The sequence below is a fragment of the Balaenoptera physalus genome, assembly GCF_965194825.1.
Source record: "Balaenoptera physalus genome assembly, chromosome: 2".
In the NCBI taxonomy this organism is placed as follows: domain Eukaryota; kingdom Metazoa; phylum Chordata; class Mammalia; order Artiodactyla; family Balaenopteridae; genus Balaenoptera; species Balaenoptera physalus.
Window position 1 is genome coordinate 80,695,747 of NC_138883.1, and position 25,859 is coordinate 80,721,605.

At 37.9% G+C, this 25,859-nt stretch overlaps 1 protein-coding gene across 7 annotated transcripts in view; it reads left to right on the plus strand.

Annotated features, from left to right (window-relative positions):
* The window catches only part of CDIN1 (CDAN1 interacting nuclease 1), a 212,744-nt gene that overhangs the window by 16,808 nt on the left and 170,077 nt on the right, over positions 1-25,859 (plus strand). Inside the window, exon 1 of one of the 7 annotated variants that reach the window (XM_082452510.1) lies at positions 8,184-16,735. The exons of the other annotated variants lie outside the window; for them this stretch is intronic. Within the exon in view, the coding sequence (XP_082308636.1) occupies positions 16,662-16,735 (74 nt within the window). The 5' untranslated portion in view covers positions 8,184-16,661. Of the gene's footprint in view, positions 1-8,183; positions 16,736-25,859 lie in introns of those variants that run through there. 7 annotated transcript variants of the gene reach the window in all.

Consider the following 25,859-nt stretch of genomic DNA (forward strand, 5'->3'; position numbering starts at 1 on the left):
AGTAATGTATTAAATGCATATTATTATAAAAATTTAAAACATGTCTTAAACACACTTACATTTTTATAACACGTGGCAATATTAAATAATACATTTCCTTGTTAGCGTCTGTTTGCCGTCGTTGTTGGCAAGACCTATGATTTATTGCTTAAATTAATGACCAAGACCATTTTGGACCTGATATATGCCCCTAAGCTTATTACATCACTAAATAAAATAAAATGTATGCACTTGTGACAGAGTTATTTTTATAATTGTTTATCCCTTTAAGTGCCCTATTTAGTGATTCACTGAAAGGTTCATAATGGTTGGCTTGTAACCAGAAAATAATCTCAGAAAGGTAAAATGTATTTCTTGTTTAGAAATAAAATGCCAGACTGATGGCGATGGTAGGGGTCCCAGCAAGAGTTTGAAACACTCAAACTCATTCTTTTCTTCCATGCTCTCAATTAACTGTTGAATATTTTTGAGGCGCAACCCCCCGGAAACCCCAGCGTTTAAGGCTGTCTGTTAATACTGGGGCTCATCTTTGCATGACCCCTTCAATATGGGTAAAGTGATTTTGCTCTGACATAAAGCTGCAAGGGGTAAATTGTTCTTTACAGGGATTTTTCAGGTGCCATTATCATTATGTATTAAACTGAGCAAGATTATTTTCCTATTTTTAGTTCTTTTCTTTGGGGAGATTGGAACTTTACTGTTTTTATACTGAACTCTATTTGACTTCATAGTCTTTATCTTTCCTTTCTGAGGGTGCAGTATGATAGACACTTCAGTATTTTTACTGTAACCTGTTATTCATCTAAAGTCATTCTGCTGCCTAACTTGCAGTACAATATAATATGGCTTCATGATTTTCTTGCTCGACCTGAAGTATCTCATTGACTGTCAGCTTTCCTGTCATATGATGGTGAAGCAAAGTTTTTGAGAAGCTTAAGCCTTGCTTCTGTACTGCAATGTCTGCACCTTGAAACATATGGAGTCTCTTTGGGTACGTGAGAGTAATACCTGTGGGAAGGTTATTATTTTGTAGGTACCTTGGGGCAATTATCACTCATAAATGGAAACGAAATTTAGTTCCTAAGAAAGATCTTTTCCTTGTCTTATCTTCATCTCACTTTTATTGCATCATTTTAAACAAAATAGTTCATTGGAAATTGAAAGTTGTTTTTTTCCCCCTTAGTATTCTTTCCCAAGGCAGTTGATCTGATAAAGTTTTTAATGGTTCTCTCAAAAATGATGAGGCCAACAAACTTTCGTGTTTTTCTTGAAAAGTTATATTGACCTTTTCGACTTTGGGCTCTCATCTCCCACTTCTGATCTTTTTATCACCCTTTTCATCTCATCTTCCTTGTCTGGGAGACCTGCCTCCAGATAAAACATTTTAAAGGAAAATTGATGAAAAGGAGTCTTAAGTGCCATCGTCTTATTCTTTCTCTATCCCTCCCCCCGACCCCTTCTTTTTGGTCACTTGAATATTTGAATATTGGTTAAGATTTTTTTTTCTTTGACCACTGTAGTTACTTTTACTTGTTTTTCTTTGACCATTGGAAAATATACATTCCTGTCTTTCACTTTCTATTTCACTGATAGTGAATTCCTTAAGGATAGGAGCCCTGTGTTTTGCTATGATTTTATCTTCCAACTCCTCCCATTGGTGCCTAGCATGGTATCGTGGTCCTTTATGCATTTAGTGAATTCTTGTGAACTTTCTAGTACAGACCAGTGTTTATTTTTATGATCCCTTTGAGAAGAAAAGTTAGAAACGTGTTTCTTCTTTTTTGGCCAGTATTGTTCTATCTGGCACCATACAAAGAACTTGCTCTTCTTTCTACAGTTGTTTCTTAAGCCCCCACTTTCCCGGTCAGGGTGTTTAAGTCCTATTAAAAAATATTAAAATATTCAGTAGGCAGCTAAGTGCTTAGCCTAGTGTACTACTTAACACTAAATGAAAGTAAAATATATCAGACATGAAGCCATTTGTTATATTTTAGTAGATGAAGCAATGGCTGTGTAAACCTTAACTTTGTAATTTTGTGAGTTCCACTTTATCATGTAGCTGTAAGGGTAATCAAAATAAATCACGGGAGATGAATAAATACTTTCTAGTGCTTTCTCTGTGCTTTCAGAAGTGATGCTTGATCCATGAAATTTTAGTAAGTGTACTAAATAAAACAATATGGTGTGCACTGTGTCAGGTCTGATAAATTATTTGGTATAGGACATCTATACAACATATATTGAGCTGCTACGTGAACAGTTTAATGACTATAAATTATGTTCATCTGACTTGCCATTTTTACATTTTGTTAAAACTCGCACTATTTGTATTGTAGATATATATATATATATATATATATATATATATATATATATATATATGAATGTATATATATTTTGGTGGGGGGCAGGGATAAGAAGAAGGCATAAGAAAGGCGCAGGTCATCTCTGCAATGTTCTGACAGTGATCTGGGGCTCCTCAGCTGTGCAGTGTACATAACACAGATGTTGGGGAGTCATCTGTCAGCCATGCCTCTCCTATGGAGTTAAAGTTCTAGAGGGAAAAGAATTTGACACAGTGCTGTCACTGTTACATTTTCACAATAGAAGAGCATGCAAATATTGAACCTCCTGCTTAGCAGTAGTGCCCTGTCTAATGTCTGTGCTGGTTAGAATAAAAATCATGGGTGCATCTTGGGCTCAGAGATCTGACAAAGGTCATGCTATGTTGGGCATTTGAATTGGAAATTGTCTGGACTTAGATTTTATAAAGCTCCCACTGTTGTGTGTGGGGAGAATTTCAGCAGGGTTTTGTCCCTGGAGAGGCCTCTTAGGCCCTTTTCTGTCCTATGAATGAATTTAGATGTGAGGGTTACTCCTGCCTTAAAACTGTTAAGTTCATTTTGCATACATCCCCAGAGAGAAAAACTGGCAGATGCTTTTGTCTTGGAAGTGTTTAAAAGAAAACTGCAGAGCAGGAACAAGAGAGAAAAGGGGCCCTGTGTGGAGTCCCAGAACATTTTGGAAATGGCCAATATGCAGTTTTCATCAGTATGAAGGCGGGGTGCAATATGGTGCCTGTAGCTCACGAGGGAATATGAATGTTGATTAAGCATACTCCCAGGCTTTGAAATTCTGAAAGCAGTGTCAGAATAATGGATGTTGAGCAAATGTCAAGCATTTGTTAATTTCTCTGTTATTTGGAGTTTATCTACCATGATCAATCAAATAAACTAGTGCTTCTCTCTTGTGGCATGTGTCATTGATATGGTGATTAGGTGGCCAGAGAGACCTTCTGCTTTTTTTCCAGGTAACAGATTATAAATGAGTAGACAGAGCTTTTCAGTTGAAGATTTGTTTATGGCTTGGTTTAGTAGAAATTTGGATATTAACTGAGTACTCCGGTGGTGGTATAAAAATCCATGGCCACATGCCAAAGATATTAACTGTGGTACCATTTATACCAAAAGAACTATTACTGGTGTTATGATTTCCATCTAAATATTGTTTCCACTAGTTTCTAAAACTTTGATATAAACCTGGGTGAAATTCAACCCTGGAAGAATTCTGACCTATTAACATTTGTAGATAGAGTTTTTGATCTGTTTTTATTTTTTGCTTTTTTTTTTCAATTTCAGTTGTTAATTCTAACTCAGTTACTGACTTTTATTCTTGAGAGACAGCCAGTAGATATGCTTCTTGTGGTTCAAAGTACTTTCTTTATATTATTTTTAGGAAGCAATGCTACAGTGTTTTGATGCCCCAAACATAAGTGGTCAGAAGGTCCTTTTCAGCAGTTACTCAACTGCAAATTATTGTGGAATACTAACATTCCATGGTGTGAGGAGTAGTTTCCCTTTTAGAATGTGAATGACCTTACCAACTGGGGTTTCATCAGGGGTTGACACTAGGTACCATGTTTAAGAGTCCTACCCCTGATGACAACATAACTTCGAATGAAAGGAGGTCTTTGTGTGAAACTGTGGTAGCTGGAATCAAGACAGACGTGTAATCGGAGATTTCACCTTTTTCTTTTTTTATCCCCCATTTTCTTTTCATAACTTAGCCATGAAGCTCACATGATTCAGGTGGAGACGAGTACAATTCTTACCCACCTGGACCATGTGAAATAGGTGCCTTTATGATTTTTGACATGATCTTTCTGCAAAACTGGATCTCCTGAAGTGATCTGCCCCCTGTTTTTAAACCTCAGTGAACTTTCTCTTTGGGGGATTTACAGCTGGGCAGCTATAGGGTATCCACCCCAGGAACTGCCTGTGTGGTTTCTGGAGGGCTCTCTTTTTTTTTTTTTTTTTTTCCAATCTGCCATAATATCTCAAATAGTATGGCAATTTCCAAAGCAGAAAGTCTTCAAAGTCTTCAACTTTCTCTTCAGGTTAAGATGCTTTATCCTAACCATCTCCATCAGGCTTTTGGTTTTGGCTTTCTCTGGGGCTGGAACTCCTAACCGTCTGAATAAAATCCTCACGTCCTGCCTGGTACATGACGCCAATGAGCTCTACCAACTGCAGAACTTCCAGCATCATAAAAATAGACAGCACTGCTGACTGGCTTTTCTAGACTTCCCTCTGAAAACTCATCATGACCATGCCCTGCCCACAGCATCACTGAATCATTCACTTATGTCATACACCAAAACACTCAGCCTGTTAGTGATACGCAGCTCTCAAATCTATTTTCTGTTCATGGTGATAAAGCTCTTGTTCCAAGTTTAGATTAGAAAGACATGAAAAATCTTGTTACACTGCTGAAAATTATAGTGTAATAACAAGAGAGAAAGAGTATGAATTTCACATACTGTTAATTCTTTTTAAATGTTTTTTGGCCACCCTGCGTGGCTTGAGGAATCTTAAGTTTCCCAACCAGGGATTGAACTCGCACCCTGGGCAGTGAAAGCATGGAGTCCTAACCACTGGACCACCAGGGAGTTCCCCATACTGTTAATTCTTAGCAGTGTGTACTCATGAATGCTTCCCAGCACCCCAGTGGAAGGCGCTGGTGGTTTTGGTGGGTGATGTCCCCCAGTACCGGCCAAACTATTAGTCCCTCCATCTTGTATTTTACCCAACTCTTCAGTGTCTACAGATAACTGAACTTTCCTTCCTCATGTACTGCAACTACAAAATAATGACTCATTTAAAAAAAAAAAGTACTAGGATAAATATTGTTTCCTACTGGACACACATTCTAATGATAGCCAAGATGCTTTTGGGACTCTTTGTTAACAAGTATTTTTAGAGCACGTAGCACAGTCTTTTAAAGATCTCCAGTGGTGACAAACTCTGGTACTTTGAGAATGAATCTGGTTTTTGGAGATAGGCAAACATCATTAGGCTTGATAAGTAATGCGGCTAATGCTACCAGGTGACCATAAAGTCTGGAGACATCATTATTTTGCCATGTATTGCAATTCAGTAACAGCTATTTATTATATATTTGTCTGTGTTTGCAGACTTGGTGACCACCCTGTATTTTGATAAGATGTAAGATGTGACTATGAGGTTGACTTTCTTGTATAACTTGTAAAGTGGTTCTAAAGTGATTCCTACAGATAAGTTCTGTTTTGAGTAAAGGCAGCAACATTGGTGGCAAATATACAAACCCTACTCCCTTCTCCAGGATGATTACTTTGGAGATAAATAAATTAGTCCTTGCCTTCTCACTAAAAAATTTCATTTTGTTACTTTATCGCCATACTGGGTAAGTATGTAGACTCTCTTTCCTTAACTATTAGCCATTTTTTATGCCCCCCCCCTTTTCTCTGTGTTCCTCTAAGTAACTACTCAGTGGCTAAAGACACTTAGCGTTTCCTCCTCATCCTTTCCATTACCCACTTCTCTGTTGGTGGTTAATAACTGATGAAATGGCTGAAAGGCAGACTTCTTAAGAGAGGAGGAAAAGTGAAGCCTTAGATAACGTGTTAATCAGTCAGTCCTTGAATACCATAGAGGTAGCTCAATATGGGATTTTTAGTTAATTAAAAAAAATTTTTTTTAGGGGGTTATAGTTGCTTTATAATGTTGTGTTAAAAATTTTTTTTTAAGAAAGGAAGACTATAGTAGAATTATTGTTTAGGCCTCTAGTTGGGATAGACTTTGAAATAGGATGAAGTTCTTCCTTTATTTTTATTTGCTTTCTTTGGTATGGACTTTCTATTTGGTGAAGACTTGCATTTAATTCAGAGTAACAATACAAGATCTTTTTCTCCTGTTACATCATTGAAACTCATGCTTTATCTCAGAATAGATTAAAGAGGTCAAATTCTTCATTCTCTTTGGAAGGGAATTACACTCACTGTAGAGTTGGAAGGATCACTATAAAAGGCTAAATAAAGTAGGGAAACAGAGCTCTGAAAAAAGTTATTGTCGTTATTGTCAGTTTCTTTTTTACAGTTTTGTGGTGGAAAGAAACATGCTAAACATCATTTTAAAGGCTGCATTTCTGAGACATCAGTAGATCCCTTACTTGGTTCGGTGAGAATTGATTGAACATTTCTCGGTCATGTTTAAATTATAGAGCTAGGATTTTAAGTAGCTAAGTGTAGTTAAACATTATTTGATGCTCAGTAATTATGTATCTGGTTTTAAAGCTGTTTCAGCAGAATACTATTACAAGTTTCTGTAGCAGACAGTTGTTACAACCTTGAGAATATTTAGGATTCAAACAACTAGTTAGGATGCGATCGAAACTTAGGCAGTAGGCAGCTTGCCTTGTGCATCAGTGATCGGTTCCACCCTGAAGAGGGTGGTTACACACAGCTATGTGCACTTGACACATGCAAATGCTAAATACAGTAGCAGCATGAGGTCTCTGTCATTAACAGTAATTTATGTAATGAAAGCCACCTGGCTGTTTTTTATAATTAATTGCTTGTAAATAATAAATTTAAATATAATTTATAGTTTTATAAATTTGATTACTGTATAGACCCAACAGCAAACCTAAAAGAATTGACAATTTCATCATTTAGTTCAATGACTTTTAAAAGGAGGTATATCAGTAGTTAAAAGTGATACACACACACACACACACACACACACACACACACACACACACACACACACACACACACACACATACCCGTGTCTCCTTTTAGGAAATATTTTCACTAGGAAATATATTTATTTGTTTTAAAGTAAATATCAGGTGAAAATATTTTTGGAAGGGAATGGTAAAAATGTAATCTAGTCCTGCTAGCTTTGAGTTGGAATGCTAATTTGGAACTAGTCTCACTATTTGGAAATAGTCTCACCTTTTATATTATTTCAGTCAGCCTTTGAAAAGTATTTGTGCCCATAATTGAATACACTAGAAGAAAGTGTACCTACCTAACAATAATGTAGTAAAACTCTTTTTAAAAAAGTTTTTTTCCCTATTTTGTAAAATTCCAATCATGTTTTGAAAAGAATTTATATATGGGGGGAAAGTAAGTATAAGAGATATGTTATATACTATGATGATAATAAGAGACTTTGCTTAAATGACTTATTAAGCACAATATCATTCACTTAAGAAGGCTTAACTGTATTTTTTTGTTTATGTGGCCACATATATCGGCTACCAAAGAATCATTTCTTGTGATGTAGTGGAAAATGCTAGTGATTGACATGGCTTAAAGAGACAGGGGGCTTTAGAGCCCTGTCCTCTGTACTTCTGTTCCATTAAAAAGGAAAGAAAAGAAGGGAGGAAAGACAAACTTAGTTTATGGCTTTAAGACTTGCCTCAACCACTTTTTAATAACAATTATATCAAATTTTTGCACACTTTATGAATCTGTTTTTTAAGTTAATATCTCTTTTCCTAAATAGATTTGCACTAAAAGCTATATCCTTTAAATATCTATATTGTTATTTTGTACTATGGCGGTAAAATTACTATCATTGACAATTTATGAAATGTGAGAACACTTTTCGTAAAGCATTGGTAAATTACAGGAGAATTTGCAGCTTTGAGCTACAAACTTCATAAAATAGAAGGATTTTCCTCCATATGTGACCAGCGGCATTTTTCCTTAACCATGATTTAGTTTTATATATATATATATATATATATATATAAAACTCTGTTTTAGTTAGTTGGGCTTTTAAAACTTTTTTTTGAAATTCTCTTTGTTCTCTGTAGAAACTCAGCTAGATCGTAAAAAAACTAATTCTGTTAAATAGCAAAATTGCATTGTGACTGCTTACAAGATTGAGAGGTCAATATGGTACCTGTGCTAGCTGGGATTGTCTATAAAGAATAAAGATCATGGCTTCATGGCTTCTGCTTGTGGTCAGGCTGTGACCACCATCCATCACCTCAACAGCAGACATCAGGCTTGTTCGTCGCTTGGTTTCCGAGGTCTGATAATCCCTCAAGAATTTAGAATGTTGTTCACCGGCCCCATTTACATCACTGAAGAAAGAAGCTTTGCAACAGGTGCAGCTGTATACTAATTGTAGGGTGTGCTTAATCAGTCAGAAGGGAGAGTGACTCCAAATTTGGTATCTTAAACAGTGGAGTGACCTTTCAGAGTCCCAGGATGAGAATTGCCAACAATTGCAACAAGCTAATTATACCCACAAGGAGTTGTGAAGTGCTTTTAAGTTTTCCTGTACACCTAGAAGTTCAGTGAACGGCTTGAAGTCATTAACATATGACAGATACACTCCCTTTTCAAGGGCTCCTATGATAAGTTTTGATTGTAGAAGTGGGAATTTGACTCATAGCTTATCACTTGCTTCGTTAGCTTGCTTGAGGACGAGGACTTTTTTTTTTCTTTGACATGAGCTTTATCTTACCCATGTTCCAGAATTCCACCCACCTCCTTGTCTCTGATGATAGTAAGTCATAGCAGATAACCTTGATGCTGGATTTTCCAAAGCATATTGTGCATTATGCAGTCTTACATATATTTTGTACATATATATATATAGAATATTGATATGCTTCACACATCATATATTTTATATAGTATACTTACAATTGTACCTTATTTGAGTATGGGTATTTCAGAGGTTTTGATTACATTACTTTAGAAATACTGGCTTTATGTGATTTCTTTTTAATGGAATAGATATGAATACTATAAAGAAGACAGAAAGTCTGACTTCTGCTTTTTGAGGTTGGTGAGAATAGGGAGAAGTTTGTTTTATGCTGGTCAACTCTGTACACATGGAGGAAAGCATGTTTGCCAAAGAGTGAGCAGATGATAGAGGTCTCCTGCGTGAGGGACTGTGGACATGGAGCATTCAGGAGCCCCATTGTGTAAACCCTGTGACTGTAGTACTTCAATGAAATTTCTTTTTAGTATCTGGTTGGAAAATCATCCAAAATAAGCCATACAGGATTAAGGTTAAAAAGCTTCTGAGTAAAACCAGTCTGGGGTAATTTAATTCCCTCTCACAATATCTCTGTATCTACCGGCTTATGATGCTTGTTTCAATTCCTTAGTAAACCATATACCTAAACTTTATTTTAAAATATTTTCTGTTAAATTAAAATCTGTTTACAGAAGTCATTATTCCTTTAACGTCTAAGGATTATTTGCAGATTTTATATTGCCAACAGGCATAATCATATTTAGCTGTATTCCTGTCAATTATCAGCAAGCTTTTTTTGTACAATTAGGGGGCAGTTAATTTATTCTAAGTAAGTTGCCACCTGTCTAGGGATTAACCCAAACAGGTTGGAAGTCACAGAGTGACTTTTGAGTTTGGGTTCAAAGCAGTAGGAATTGATTTCTTAACTCTACTGCCATTTTGGTGGCATTTTCTGGGTTAATCAATGGTAATGGTGACAACAGGTGTTTTCTTGGTCCCTGTATTCACTAGGTTGATAAAGTGCACTGTTACAATTTTACGTGTCACTGGAAATCTGTGAACAGTGGGTGTAATAGTGCTTGGTGCCAATTGAAAATGAACTGGAAAGCTCTTCTGCACATTCCATTGTTTCCACTGTTACCTTAGGTTGTCGCTTGGGTGGGAAGTGGCATCCCTAAATGAGGATAGTTTGAGGACCAAGATTGTGTTCATGGAAATGTTATCATCTCCTCTGGTGTCTCAGGGAAATGAAACGTGAAGAACGTCAATCATGTAGTTCACAGAAGAGTTTGAGCACATAATTTTACAGTATTTAAAATAAGCTATGGGAAAAATGCAATTTATTAAAGAGCATATTTTGCTTAAAAGTTTTACAATACAATATATAAGATCAAATACCTTACTTTATGTGACTTAATGTATATGTGACTGCATTCCATCTGGGAGCTTGGTCTCACTGGGAGACATGGGCCCATAATCACAGCTACTTCTTTGAGATTGACCTAGATTTCTTTTCCTTCTTTCCTTTCCTTTTCTTTTTTCTTTTTTGTTCTTTTCTTCTCTTCTCTTCTTTTATTTCCTTTCTTCCTTTCTAATTTGAAATTAAATTATTGTATGTTGTATAAATATTAATCTTTTAATTGGCATTTTTCTTATTGAGATATAACTCACATACATAACACTCACCCCTTTAAAGTGTACAATTCAGTGGTTTATAAACCACTGGTATTAGTATATTCACAAAGTTTTGTAACCATCACCATTATCTAATTCTAGAACATTTCATGACCCCAAAAAGAAACTAGATACCCATTAGCAGTCAATCCTCATTCCTACTTTTGCTCGCCCTAGCCCTTGGCAACCACTATTTTGCTCTCTGTCTCTGGATTTACCCATCTGAACATTTTATTTAAATTGTATCATATGACCGTCTTCTTTAACTTAGCATAATGTTTTTGAGTTTCATTCTTGTTGTGGCCTTCTTTTTCATTGCTGAATAATCCATTGTGTGACTATACCACATTTTGTTTATCCATTCATCAGTTTGTGAATATTTGGTTGTTTCTACTCTTTAGCTATTATGAGTAATGCTTCTATGAACATTTGTGTGTAAGTTTTGTGTCAACATATGTTTTTATTTCTCTTGGGTAGATACCTAGGAGTAAAATTACTGGGTAATATGATTTAGCATTTTGAGGAACTATCATACTCTTTTCCAAAGTGTTTGCACCATTTTGTATTCCCACCAGCAACGTATGAGGTTCCAGTTTCTCAGCATCCTTGCCGACACATGTGTATTGTCTGTCTTTTTGATTATAGCCATCCTGCTGGGTATGAAGTGGTATCTTCTTGTGGTTTTGATTTCCATTTCCTCGATGACTAATGATGTTGAGAATCTTTTCCTGCACTTATTGGCTATTTGTATATCTTCTTTGGAGTAACGTCTGTTCACATTCTTTGCCTACTTAGGTTGTCTTTTTATTATTATTGAGTTGTAAGAATACTGTATATTCTTTTTTTTTTAAGATTTATTTATTATTTATTTATATTTTTGGCTGTGTTGGGTCTTAGTTGCAGCACGCGGGATCTTCGTTGTGGTGCGCAGGCTTCTCTCTAGTTGTGGTGTGTGGGTTTTCTCTTCTCTAGCTGTGGTGCACAGGCTCCAGGGTGCGTGGACTCTGTAGTTGTGGCGTGCGGGTTCCAGAGGTTGTGGGCTCTGTAGTTTGCGGCACGCAGGCGCTAGTTGAGGTGCGCGAGCTCAGTAGTTATGGCACGTGGGCTTAGTTGCCCTGCAGCATGTGGGATCTTAGTTCCCTGACCAGGGATCGAACCTGCGTCCCCTGCATTGGAAGGCGGATTCTTTACCACTGGACCACCAGGGAAGTCCTGAGTACTTTATATTCTTGACACAAGTCACTTATCAGATATATGTGATTTGCAAGTATTTTCTCCTAGTCTTTTTAGTTTCTTGATGGTATCTTTGAGTTATTCTTTTAAAAGGATCTTATTTCCAGAAGGAGTGTATACAAAGTCAATGTAATGATATCTGTAACCTTCTTTTAAAGAAAATAATTATTGCTCTTTCATAAAGTTCTTTTTGTTTGATAAAACATACTGTATTGGTGAACGGTGTTTTCAATTAATATGTTAAATTAAAAAAAAAATTTGGCAAGACATCTCTTGAATACAACTTAAAAGGTCAGACACATTTTAATATTTTCCTCTTTTCTTGGCCTTTTAAAATTATGCACATGAATATATCTTGAACATATCATCTAAAATTAAGTGACAATCTGATATGAGCTATGTTAGTAAATGCTAAAGATAAAAAATTGTGCAAGTCAGTAAAAGTATGATTTAAAAAAAATAACTGTATAATTGTGAAGAATCTGGGCCCTATCAACTTGAAATGAAAAAACTTGAACTAAGTTCCATTGCTTTTTAAAATGCAATTAATCAGGTATGGTTTATGAAATGTATTCTTTTAGGTGAGCATTGGAAAGGGTCCATCACCTTTCCCGGGCCGCTAGATCCAGGCCTGCATATCTGAGACAGGACTGGAGGTCTGGCTTCCAGAGCCAGTTTTGCAGCTGTCCTGACAGATAGCATGGCCCTGGGCAAGTCACTGAACTCTCTGGGAACTCCAGTTTGTCTGTGTGGATAGCAAGAGTTTCTGCTCTTTGCACAGGCTTGCTGTGAAGATAAATGAGGGCTGTGTAAAAGCTCTTATGAGAGAGGTAGTACCCTGCCAATCTGGAGGCTGGTGTTTTTGTAAAGCTGTGAAAGGAAACTTCTGACAATCTCAGGGAGAGAAATTAAATGAGAACTTCTCCCTTGTCCAGTTCTCTGTGTGACCACACGGTAGCTCTCTGACTTTTCCGAGCAGGGCACGCACCTTAGAGCTACTCTGGCTGAATGTTATCTCAGAGGTCTTAAAGTGATATATCGCCCAGGTCATTTACTAGCAACATCTAGGCAGCAGTTTACAAAGCATAATGTGAGAAATTTTCAGTCAATAAGCAGGTATTTGCATTAAAAACAAAACAGATGACAGCTGCATCAAAGCACAAGGGTAATTGTGTGTTGAAATGATATTTGACTAAAACAAGGGAGCATGTAAGAAAGCCACTTGGAATTGTCGTACTGGAAGAAGCAGCTAATTGCTTGCTCCTCTTGTCACTTTGCTTCTTTTAAGTGACGTAAGCAAAGTACACTCTTAAATTGTGCCTTTATAAATCTTTTCATTGGTGTAATATGAAAATTATAAATGTGTGATTGTCCAGACTTTTTATCCAGTCTCAGCTGTATAGTATATCACCTCTTTCGGACAGTTAATGGGATGCTGGCTTTTGTGCCATTCACCCTGGGAAATAAATGAATCAACTTTCTTTCACGTCTCCTTTGCCACACTTTCTTTGATTTGGATTGGTGCGTGTATAACTGTGTGTGTGGGAGTGGATGTGTATTTATTTTTTACTTTATGTGTAAGGATAATAAGAATATATGAAGTCTAGCTTTTGGCTGGATTCTGTTTTGCATATAATAATATACCTGTTCTGTTCAATGGCTACCGTCTCAAGAAAACTAAGTGTCTACAGAATTGGTGACCTGTTGTTAAAAGAACTTGTAAAATCTTTCTAAATGAAAAATTATTCCAGCAGTATCTAATATTGGCAGTTTTCCTCTGTCTGCTTTTAGAACTTATTGGCCAACCAGGTCAGACATTATTAAAGTTAAAGGGATCTGGTGGGAAAAGTAATGGTTTTGTGTTACTATGAATTTTAAGTGTTTCCATTTTCGTGTGTTACAGTATCATCTGTTCTCACATGCCCCTAAAAACATATAGAAGTTTCAGACCAAATTCAGGGTCAGGGTTAAAAAGTGATGATGCTTCTGACTCATTCTCTTAGAATTATGTCACCCAAATTATCTGCATACCATTTTGTGCCAGAGTACATTTTATCAAGTCATTTGAAAGAACTTAGTATGAGAAGATTTTTCTTTTTTTTGGTCGTTTCACTTCTTTGTATACCTGTTGTGTTCAGTGAGTACAGAAATTTACTGTACTCACTGAACGCAATAGGTATACACTATACTGAAATAGTAGGCAGTTCTTCATTTCTGAAAGTGTGTTTTTTGCTTAGCCAAAGCAATACGCTTTAAATGTAAAACTCTTGGTGAGCCAGAGTCTTATGCAACATTCTTTCTGAGAGTCCACTCTTCAGCACATGGAGCGTGTTAACAAACAGATGCTTGATAAATATTTGTTGAATTACTGAATACATGAACTGAACACTTCATAGGAGTGGCTTCTAAATGCGTACTTACTTAATGTACAAAACTCAGTACTGGATTTAGTGAAGTGAGGAGAGACTGAGAGGAAGGTTTACACAAAATCATCATGGGTCCTTTGAATGGATGGTAATACCTCCTTCTCTTTTGAAATGAAACGAAACATCCATGTCTCATAAAATAAGTTGCTTTTTAATCTTCTCAGTGTTATAATGATCTCAGAAGAGAAGAGAGGAAAAAAGTTTTGTGTTTTGAGAATCAAATACTTCATTCCTAAAGATAGTAAATATTATACTGAGGGGATAGTGTCTTGAACTGAAAGCGTCAGAGAGGTCTTTGTCTTTTATCAAATGAATAGCACATTCTTAAATTGGTGTTATTTCCAACCCTAGATTCTCTTGCTCACCAATGATGTTGGAGAAATGAAATTCATCATAACAATGAGTGGAGAGCCCTCTCAAAGGAATACCATATACCAAGAGTTTAAAGTGGCTTGGATTTATTAAACAAGAGGGGAACCAAGGCAGCTTTGAAGTAGGGAGTTAACTCTTAGCCCTGTTGCATTGTTGATTATTACAGCAGCTTGGTTTATGGTCATCGAGTTCACTTGTAGAGTACGGTACTCGTGGCAGAAACTGTAGTTTCCCCCAGTATCTGCTCTCTCCTTCTTCCACAGTGGTAGAGTCCTTGATTTTGACCAGACATGTGACTTCCCAGAACAGAGGCTCCCTCGCAGCTAGAGTGTGTGGCCATGGCACTGAGTTCTGGCTGTTGCAGAGTAAGGGCGAGTTTCATGTGGTAGCTTCATGAACCTTCCTTGAAAGACAGCCTTTGTCTCTCTTCTTCAAAGTCCCTTCTCCTACTTGCTGTCTGGAATTAAGAGACCACTATCTTACCTGTGAGGGTGAGGCCTGCACCCTAGAGATGCTGGGGTGTTGGCTGGAAAGAGCCTGGTTCCCCGGGGCATCCTGGAGCAGAATTGCTATGTTGGAAGAGACAAATTTCTGCCCTGTTTAATCCACTATTGTTCTGAATTTTCTATCCCTTCCAGCTGAACGTCACCCCATCTGATATAGAGGTAGAGATGCTGGGTTTCCTCAGATTGGAATTCTGGGGTATAAGGTCAGAGTATAAGTGGATCACACCAAGTTTCTCACCATATTCAGAGCTATTTCAAAGTACTTACTACCTTGCTGATTGCTGGTGAGTCATATAGCTTTTCAGTAAGGTTACCCACCATCTCTACTTTCCTGGTGCTGTATTTGGTCTGATTGAGTCAAGAGTCAAACCTGGCTTTCACAGATTTCCTGCAATGACTACCTGTTGGCATTCTCTACCTGGATGTTGTAAAGATTAGGAGCTTGGTTAGGGTGAGGAAACTGATTATATAATGAACCAGTCACTGCTTTTTTCAAGCATCCTTATTCATAGTCTAGCCATGGGCACCATTTCCCTGAGGTCATCCATCTCACTATTTTTTTTAATCTCACTATTTACCGATGTCTTTTAAAAAATAATAATTGTTTGTTATGAACTTTTTCATGTTGTAGTCCTTTTCCCAAAGTGACAGCAAAGGCCAAATCATACTGGATGTTTCTCCTGTATTTAGTATGGCCAAAATTTCTAGGCCTTAAAAATCAATTAGTACCATGCTACTCTCTTATTCTTCTTGTGAAGTTTAAAATCACTTGTTATGAGGCACCGTAGTTGTTGGAAACAAAAAGTCTTCCCTTTAGCAGTGCTGTCTCAGTCATGTGTTCACATGTTGTCCTAATGAATATTTATTCTGCGTGTCTGCGATTTGCAGTGTTTTTGCATTTTCTCTTAAAAGGGATGTGTGTGTTGTCTATGGGTTGTGTGCATGTTCAGGAACGGGAGGAGGAGAGTTACTCTTCATTTAAGTAATCATTTTAAAGGCTCATATGTACCAGGCCCTATGGTAAATGTTGGTGATATAAATTTAAAAATATATAAAGATAAAAGGAACCCCTGCCTTAAAGAATTCAGAGTGTAATGAAAAAAGCAAAGGAAGAAAGGAAGAATACTTTAAATTAAAATTCAACATGAGACTTATTTATAGGCTCACTAAATCCAGAAATCTGAAGGGTTTCATGAACTCTTAGACAAAAGCAATTCTATTGAGAGCCCTTGAAACAGCAGTGCTGGTCTCCCAAGAGCCAAAGAAAGCTCCTTCTAAGGATGTTTTTGAATGCTTAAAATTAAGATTTTTAAAAACAGAGGCTTTCTCAGCTGGTTTATTTGTTTTTTGGTTTGCAGCCACATGTTTTTCCTCTGATTTTCTTCCTGGGACATTGTGTAATCGTCAGAATACTGGTGCAGTTCAGTTTTAATGTAGTCATTTTGGAAATTCGCAGGAATCCTGCATATTTTTATTCTAAAAGAAATTCTGAAGGAGAACATTTGCCTTTGTAGTATTTCGACTGAGTCTAACATTGGACCAGTGAGAAAATACAGAGAAACCATCAGAAAAGCATATTGAATGTGTATACAGGAAAATGTAAATCATATGATACAGACTCTTCATTCATGTCATTGTCTGGAAGGAAGATGCCATCTCCTAGCCACGAGGATGAGAGCTGCATCTTAGACAAGGTGGACAGGTGAGCTGGGAGTAGCTGGGTCTCAAGGACTTGGAGTTGCAAGATGGAGTTTTGAGAAGCTTTGTCCTTTAGGAACTACATGCCTCTATGTATGTTTTGGTAACTTTTTCTAAGTCTGCATTTTCTAATCTGCATACAGTAGTATTAGTCTTATCTAACTGATACCCAGTATTGTTTTAAGAATAAAATTTATATGAAATTATAAAGTATTGTACCTATTTTAATCTAATTTCTGAAAAAATTCATTTAAAAATTAGTTTTGCTATCCTCTTATTTAGAGGGACAACTTCCTTGGTGTTAGCGTTTCAGAATTGTGGGACGTGTGTTATCTCATATAATTATAATATTTGTTGGCTGACTTAAGTTCAGGGTTTTTTTTCTTTGTTTGTTTTTCCCCAAGAGCTTTTAATCAAATTGCTTTGGTCTAAGAATTCATGATGGACTAAATGAAATCCTTCAATCTTCTGGATTTAGTGAGACCATAAATTAGCTTCATGGCAAATGTGTCTTTCTTTTTCCCTTTTCGCTGGACGCAATTCATTGAAATGATGACTACCCCCTAAGTGGTTAGAATTTTATGTATGGGAAACTCGAAGAGAAAAACTTTTTAAAGTAAGGTGTCTGTTTCTTTCATCATAATGTTACCTGCATTTGATTCTTTTCAGTGTGCTTATGCTTAAAAATAGGTTTCAGTATATGTTCCCTGATATCTGGAACTTAAAGCTGAACGAGTTTATATTCAGAATAGATTTTCTAGCACTTTTACTGTCGCATGTAGGGCAAAGCTGGGCGTGATCTAGTTTTCTTCAGTCAAGTGGGGCGGGCTTGTGGCAGGGCTGGGGCAAGTGGGCCTGCCTGTGGGCTTCCCTCTCTCCCCGTTCATCGTTGTAGAACATGTTGAGAGGAAAACAGAGCAGGTGGCTTGTGGGTGGGCCAGCGTGAAGCAGAGAGAGGCAACTGTGGGGGACCCCGTCCTGAGTCACCTCTGTGTTTGTATCAGCGAAGACGGCCTTGCTAGCTGCCTCTGATCTGGGGAAAGGGTGCAAGCCTCCGGAGGTCATTCTGACACTGAGAAGAGAATGCAAGTGTCTTCTATCAAAATCAGGCTTTGCTAAATATTGAGACACACAGTCCTCTGGAGCTGCTGATACGCTGGGCACACCCAACTTTCGGGAGAACCTCATACAATCTAATACAGTGTAAGCTGCAGTTCTGTAGAACAAGGGGCATCAGCTATTGTGTTTTCTGGTCCAGTGGTGTTTTTTTGAGAACACACATGAAACCCAGTCACATTTTTAAGATATTGTATACTTGTCAAGGAAAAGGTATATTTTTCCCCTCTGAATTTTTATTTCTTATATAAATAACATTAAAACCAGAAAAAAAAAAAAGGAGTTAAAGAAATCACCTATAACCCCATTAGGTAAGGTATTTATACTACTTAAAAAAAAAAAAAAGCCTAAGTACTGCTTACTGTCCATTTCCAAGTCTGCATTTAAATAAAAATAATATTTAATAAATGGTCATCATGCTCTGAAGAGAAAAAAAAAAATCACCTTTAACCCCAAAATCTTACACATTTTTTTATTATGTCTTCTTTTATAGACTTTGAACATATGCTCACTTAAATCTATACTTATAAACATAGTGTAAATATAACTTCAAGTTATATTTAAAACTGCATTCATATACAGCCAGTAGCTGCACATGAACTTTACTGGATGATGAATTCAGATCTGCCAAGTTGAACTTCCATGGTGAAAAGGTGGAAGCCTTTTGCGTGCAGAATCTATTCGTCTGACCAGTGTTACAGTACGAGTGACCAGCTAATTGTTGGAGGCCCCACTGGTGGGATCCTCTGGGCAGGATCATGGGGGCGGCAGTGCTGGCTGACAGGAGCTCTCCTGCAGTGTGTTTTGGGCATTGTTCTTGGTTACGAGGCCCCAGAGCCTGAATTTCTGGTCCTGAAGGAGATTCCAAGAGCTGTCTGAAAGTCTTTACTTCCCTTTTCTACTGAAGCTAGATTGTTTGCAGCTGAGAATCTTGTGATATTGGAGTATTGCTGCTTCTTTTTTTTTTTTTTAACATCTTTATTGGAGTATAATTGCTTTACAATGTTGTGTTAGTTTCTGCTGTATAACAAAGTGAATCAGTTATACATATACATATATCCCCATATCTTCTCTCTCTTGCGTCTCCCTCCCACCCTCCTTTATCCCACTCCTCTAGTTGGTCACAAAGCACCCAGCTAATCTCCCTGTGCCAGGCAGCTGCTTCGCACCAGCTATCCATTTTACATTTGGTAGTGTATATATGTCCATGCCACTCTCTCACTTCGTCCCAGCTTACCCTTCCCCCTCCCCGTGTCCTCAAGTCCATTCTCTACGTCTGTCTCTTTATTCCTGTCCTGCCCCTAGGTTCATCGGAACCATTTTCTTTTTTTTTTTTAGATTCCATATATATGTGTTAGGATACAGTATTTGTTTTTCTCTTTCTGACTTACTTCACTCTGTATGACAGACTCTAGGTCCATTCACCTCACTACAAATAACTCAATTTCGTTTCTTTTTATGGCTGAGTACTATCCCATTGCAAATATGTGCCACATCTTCTTTATCCATTCATCTGTCGATGGACACTTAGGTGGCTTCCATGTGCTGGCTATTGTAAATAGTGCTGCAGTGAACACTGTGGTACATGTCTCTTTTTGAATTATGGTTTTCTCAGGGTATATGCCCAGTAGTGGGATTGCTGGGTCGTATGGTAGTTCTATTTTTAGTTTTTTAAGGAACCTCCATACTGTTCTCCATAGTGGCTATATCAATTTACATTCCTACCAACAGTGCAAGAGGGTTCCCTTTTCTCCACACTCTCTCCAGCATTTATTGTTTGTAGATTTTTTGATGATGACCATTCTGATCAGTGTGAGGTGATACCTCATTGTAGTTTTGATTTGCATTTCTCTAATGATTAGTGATGTTGAGCATCTTTTTATGTGTTTGTTGACCATCTGTATATCTTCTTTGGAGAAATGTCTATTTAGGTCTTCGGCCCACTTTTAGATTGGGTTGTTTGTGTTTTTGATATTGAGCTGCATGAGCTGCTTGTATATTTTGGAGATTAATCCTTTGTCAGTTGCTTCTTTTGCAAATATTTTCTCCCATTCTGAGGGTTGTCTTTTCGTCTTATTTATGGTTTCCTTTGCTGTGCAAAAGCTTTTGAGTTTCATTAGGTCCCATTTGTTTATTTTTGGTTTTATTTCCATTTCTCTGCGAGGTGGGTCAAAAAGAATCTTGCTGTGATTTATGTCATAGAGTGTTCTGCCTATGTTTTCCTGTAAGAGTTTTATAGTGTCTGGCCTTACATTTAGGTCTTTAATCCATTTTGAGTTTATTTTTGTGTATGGTGTTAAGAAGTGTTCTAATTTCATTCTTTTACATGTAGCTGTCCAGTTTTCCCAGCACCGCTTATTGAAGAGGCTGTCTTTTCTCCATTGTATACTCTTGCCTCCTTTGTCAAAGATAAGGTGATCATATGTATGTGGGTTTATCTCTGGGCTTTCTATCCTGTTCCGTTGATCTATATTTCTGTTTTTGTGCCAATACCATACTGTCTTGATTACTGTAGCTTTGAAGTACAGTCTGAAGTTCGGGAACCTGATTCCTCCAGCTCCGTTTCTCTTTCTCAAGATTGCTTTGGCTATTCGGGGTCTTTTGTGTTTCCATACAAATTGTGCAATTTTTTGTTCTAGTTCTGTGAAAAATACCATTGGTAGTTTGATAGGGATTGCATTGATTCTGTAAATTGCTTTGGGTAGTATAGTCATTTTCACAATGTTGGTTCTTCCAATCCAAGAACATGGTATATCTCTCCATCTGTTTGTATCATCTTTAATTTCTTTCATCAGTGTCTTATAGTTTTCTGCATAGAGGTCTTTTGTCTCCTTAGGTAGGTTTATTCCTAGGTATTTTATTCTTTTTCTTGCCATGGTAAATGGGAGTGTTTCCTTAATTTCTCTTTCAGATTTTTCATCATTCGTGTATAGGAATGCAAGAGATTTCTGTGCATTCATTTTGTATCCTGCTACTCTACCAAATTCATTGATTAGTCCTGGTAGTTTTCTGGTAGCATCTTTAGGATTCTCTATGTATAGTATTGTGTCATCTGCAAACAGTGAGTTTTACTTCTTCTTTTCCTATTTGGATTCCTTTTATTTCTCTTTCTTTCCGATTACTGTGGCTAAAACTTCCAGAACTATGTTGAATAATAGTGGTGAGAGTGGGCAACCTTGTCTTGTTCCTGATCTTAGAGGAAATGCTTTCAGTTTTTCACCATTGAGAACGATGTTGGCTGTGGGTTTGTCATAAATAGCCTTTATTATGTTGAGGTAGTTTCCCTCTGTGCCTACTTTCTGAAGAGTTTTTATCATAAATGGGTGTTGAATTTTGTCAAAAGCTTTTTCTGCATCTATTGAAATGATCGTATGGTTTTTATCCTTCAGTTTGTTAGTATGGTTTATTACATTGATTGAGTTGCGTATATTGAAGAATCCTTGCATTTCTGGAATAAACCCCACTTGATCATGGTGTATGATCCTTTTCATGTGCTGTTGGATTCTGTTTGCTAGTATTTTGTTGAGGATTTTTGCATCTATGTTCATTAGAGATATTGGCCTCTAGTTTTCTTTTTTTGTGACATCTTTGTCTGGTTTTGGTATCAGGGTGATGGTGGCCTCATAGAATGAGTTTGGGAGTGTTCCTGCCTCTGCTAAATTCTGGAAGATTTTGAGAAGGATAAGTGTTAGCTCTTCTCTAAATGTTTTATAGAATTCACCTGTGAAGCCATCAGGTCCTGGGCTTTTGTTTGTTGGAAGATTTTTAATCACAGTTTCAATTTCAGTGCTTGTGATTGGTCTGTTTATATTTTCTATTTCTTCCTGGTTCAGCCTCAGAAGGTTCTGCTTTTCTAAGAATTTGTCCATTTCTTCCAGGTTGTCCATTTTATTGGCATATAGTTGCTTGTTGTAATCTCTCATGATCCTTCTCCTTTTTCATTTCTAATTCTGTTGATTTGAGTCTTCTCCCTTTTTTTCTTGATGAGTCTGGCTAATGGTTTATCAATTTTTTTTATCTTCTGAAAGAACAAGCTTTTAGTTTTATTGATCTTTGCTATAGTTTCATTCATTTCTTTTTCATTTATTTCTGATCTGATCTTTATGGTATCTTTCCTTCTGCTAACTTTGTTTTTTTTTTCTTGTTCTTCTCTCTCTAATTGCTTTAGGTGTAAGTTAGGTTGTTTATTTGAGATGTTTCTTGTTTCTTGAGGTAGGATTGTATTGCTATAAGACTTCCCTCTTAGAACTGCTTTTGCTGCATCCCATAGGTTTTGGGTCATCATGTTTTCATTGTCATTTGTTTCTAGGTATTTTTTGATTTCCTCTTTGATTTCTTCAGTGATCTCTTGGTTATTTAGTAGCGTATTGTTTAGCCTCCATGTGTTTGTATTTTTTACAGTTTTTTCCCTGTAATTGATATCTAGTCTCATAGCATTTGGTCAGAAAAGGTACTTGATCCGATTTCAGTTTTCTTAAATTTACCAAGGCTTGATTTGTGACCCAACATGTGATTCTCCTGGAGAATGTTCCATGAGCACTTGAGAAGAAAGTGTATTCTGTTGTTTTTGGATGGAATGTCCTGTAAATATCAATTAAGTCCATCTTGTTAAATGTGTCATTTAAAGCTTGTGTTTCCTTATTTATTTTCATTTTGGATAATCTGTCCATTGGTGAAAGTGGGGTGTTAAAGTCCCCTACTATGTTTGTGTTGCTGTTGATTTCCCCTCTTATGGCTGTTGGCATTTGCCTTATGTATTGAGGTGCTCCTATGTTGGGTGCATAAATATTTACAATTGTTATATCTTCTTCTTGGATTGATCCCTTGATCATTATGTAGTGTCCTTCTTTGTCTCTTGTAATCAGTCTTTATTTTAAAGTCTAATTTGTCTGATATGAGAATTGCTACTCCAGCTTTCTTTTGATTTCCATTTGCGTGGAATATCATTTTCCATTCCCTCACTTTCACTCTGTATGTGTCCCTAGGTCTGAAGTGGGTCTCTTGTAGACAGCATATGTACGGGTCTTTTGTTTGTATGCCTGCAGCCAGTCTGTGTTTTTTGGTTGGAGCATTTAATCCATTTACATTTAAGGTAATTATCGATATGTATGTTCCTATTACCATTTTCTTAATTGTTTTGGGTTTGTTCTTGTAGGTCTTTTCCTTTCTTGTGTTTCCTGCCTAGAGAAGTTCCTTTAGCATTTGTTGTAAAGCTGGTTTGGTGGTTCTGAATTCTCTTAACTTTTGCTTATCTGTAAAGGTTTTAATTTTTCCATCGAATCTGAATGAGATCCTTGCTGGGTAGAGTAATCTCGGTTGTAGGTTTTTCCCTTTCCTCACTTTAAACATGTCCTGCCACTCCCTTCTGGCTTGCAGAGTTTCTGCTGGAAAATCAGCTGTTAATCTTATGGAGATTCCCTTGTATGTTATTTGTTGCTTTTCTCTTGCTGCTTTTAATACTTTTTCTTTGTATTTAATTTTTGATAGTTTGATTAATGTGTGTCTCAGCGTGTTTCTCTTTGGGTTTATCCTGTATGGTACTCTCTGTGCTTCCTGGAATTGATTGACTATTTCCTTTCCCATGTTAGGGAAGTTTTCAACTATAACCTCTTCAAGTATTTTCTCAGACCCTCTCTTTTTCTCTTCTTCTTCTGGGGCCCCTATAATTCGAATGTTGATGCATTTAATGTTGTCCCAGAGGTCTCTGAGACTGTCTTCAATTCTTTTCATTCTTTTTTCTTTATTCTGCTCCCTGGCAGTTATTTCTACCATTTTATCTTCCAGCTCACTTATCCGTTCTTCTCTCTCAGTTATTCTGTTATTGATTCCTTCTAGAGTATTTTTAATTTCAGTAACTGTGTTGTTCATTACTGTTTGCTTGCTCTTTAATCCTTCTAGATCCTTGTTAAATGTTTCTTGTATTTTCTCCATTCTGTTTCCGAGATTTTAAACCATCTTTACTATCATTACTCTGAATTCTTTTTTAGGTAGGTTGCCTATTTCATCTTCATTTATTTGGTCTTGTAGGTTTTTACCTTGCCCCTTCGTCTGTAACATATTTTTTTGTCCTTTCATTTTTTTTTTTTTTTGATGGGTGGTGCTGTATTCCTGTCTTACTAGTTGTTTGGCCTGAGACATCCAGCACTGGAGTTTGCAGGCAGTTGGATAGAGCCAGGTCTTGGTGCTGAGATGAGGACCTCTGGGAGGCCTCACTCCGATTGATGTTCCCTGTGGTCTGAGGTTCTCTGTTAGTCTAGCGGTTTGGCCTCAGAGCTCCCACCACAGGAGCTCAGGCCTGACCTCTGTCCTGGGAACCAAGATCCTGCAAGTTTCATGGCACGGTTTAAAAAAAAAAAAGAAAGAAAGAAAGAAAATAAGGAGCAGTGCAATATCAAAGAATATAAAAGAAAATAAAATTAGAAAGATAAAAAATATATTAGGAAAAGCAAAACTCTAATTGGAACAACTGCAACAAGGTAAAATAAAACCACAACAGAAAAAAGAAAAAAAAAAGCGGGGAGTGGGCGGGGCAAGCCAAAAGGAGAGATCACTAACAAAGTATAAAGAATAAAATAAAATTAGAAAAATAGAAGATTTATTTAGAAAAATAAAAGTATAAAAGAATCAACAACAATGAATCAACAGGGTAAAACAGAACCCCAATCTAAAAGAGGAAAAAAGACAAAAAAAAAAGAAAAAAGAAAAATAGCCTTGGCTATGGGGGCGGAGTTTAGGCAGGGGTGGAACTTAGGCAGGGGCAGGGTTTAGGGTGGGGTGGGACCTAGGCGGGTGGGGGGTGATTTTTGAGCGTGGGGCAGGGCCTAGGAGGGGTGACGTTCAAGCATGGGGCGGGGCCTCTACTTAGTATCTGCACAGAAGGGGAGAGGCAGCGTGTGAAAAGGAGGGCCTCTAGAGTGTGGAGTTTGGGAGTTTGGAGGTGGGGTCCTCAGTGAGGGTGTGGGGCGGGGCTTGGGCTCTCTGGGGCAGGAGGGAGGCTCCCAGGGCAGAGGATTAGGCCCTGGAGCCCAACAGGCTTCCCTGTGCCTAAGTGGACAGGGAAGGCACTGGCATGTGTTACCTTCCGTTCCTTCATGCCCCTCCCCAATGGTCTCCGGCAGGGTCTCCCCCACCTTCCCCCCACTGGGCCACTGGACCCTTAACCATGGGTGGGTCCCGCTGGGTGTAGGAACTCCTTCCCTCCCCCAGACACCCCTCAGGGGTGCTGGTCCCGGAGGTCCAACCTTTACTTTTGCTCCCCCTTCCCTCCCTCCCACTCCCTCAGGACCTGCACGTCTGGAGAGGGCCTCAGTGGGCAGAGGATCAGGCCCAGGATCTCAGCAGGTTCCTGGGGGTCCAAGTGGGCAGTGGAAACCTGGCCACTCTCCCTTTTGACCTCTGTCCTCCCAGTGGTTCCCCAATTTCCCCCTTTGGGCGTGGGATCCATTCCCCTCCCCCAGCCGCCCCTCAGGGGTGCCAGTCATTTCCCCCCTCCACTTCTCTTCCCTCTTCAGTACCCCCATGTCCCACGTCCTACCCGGTTGCTAGGGGTTCCTCCCGTCCCCTTAGGTGTCTCTGGTCCCCCACCGGTGCCTGGTAGGTGCCCTATTCCGTGTCCTCCTAGTACACCATCTTGACTCCGCCCCCCTGGAGTATTGGTTCTTGAAAGTAATTTTGTTTTATCATTTGGATGCTGTATTAAGAACACAGGGTTTGAGGACAAACTGTCTATGTTCACATTCTGGCTGTGTTAATTTGGATAAGATACTTCTCCCTTTCCCTCGGTTTCTTAAATACTCCTAGTGCTTTTATTATTACAGTGATGATAATTAAATAGAGTGGTGCTTGGACCTAGGTAACTAACCACCAATGTTGCCATGTTTGTCATCATCATCACCAGGATCAGTGGTGTTCGTTGAGTGCCAACTCTTGATTAGACAGAGTTCAACAGAAATGGGGAAAAGTTACAAATAGGATATTCTGGCAGAAGTTAGTGTGTAACAGCCTAATTGTGT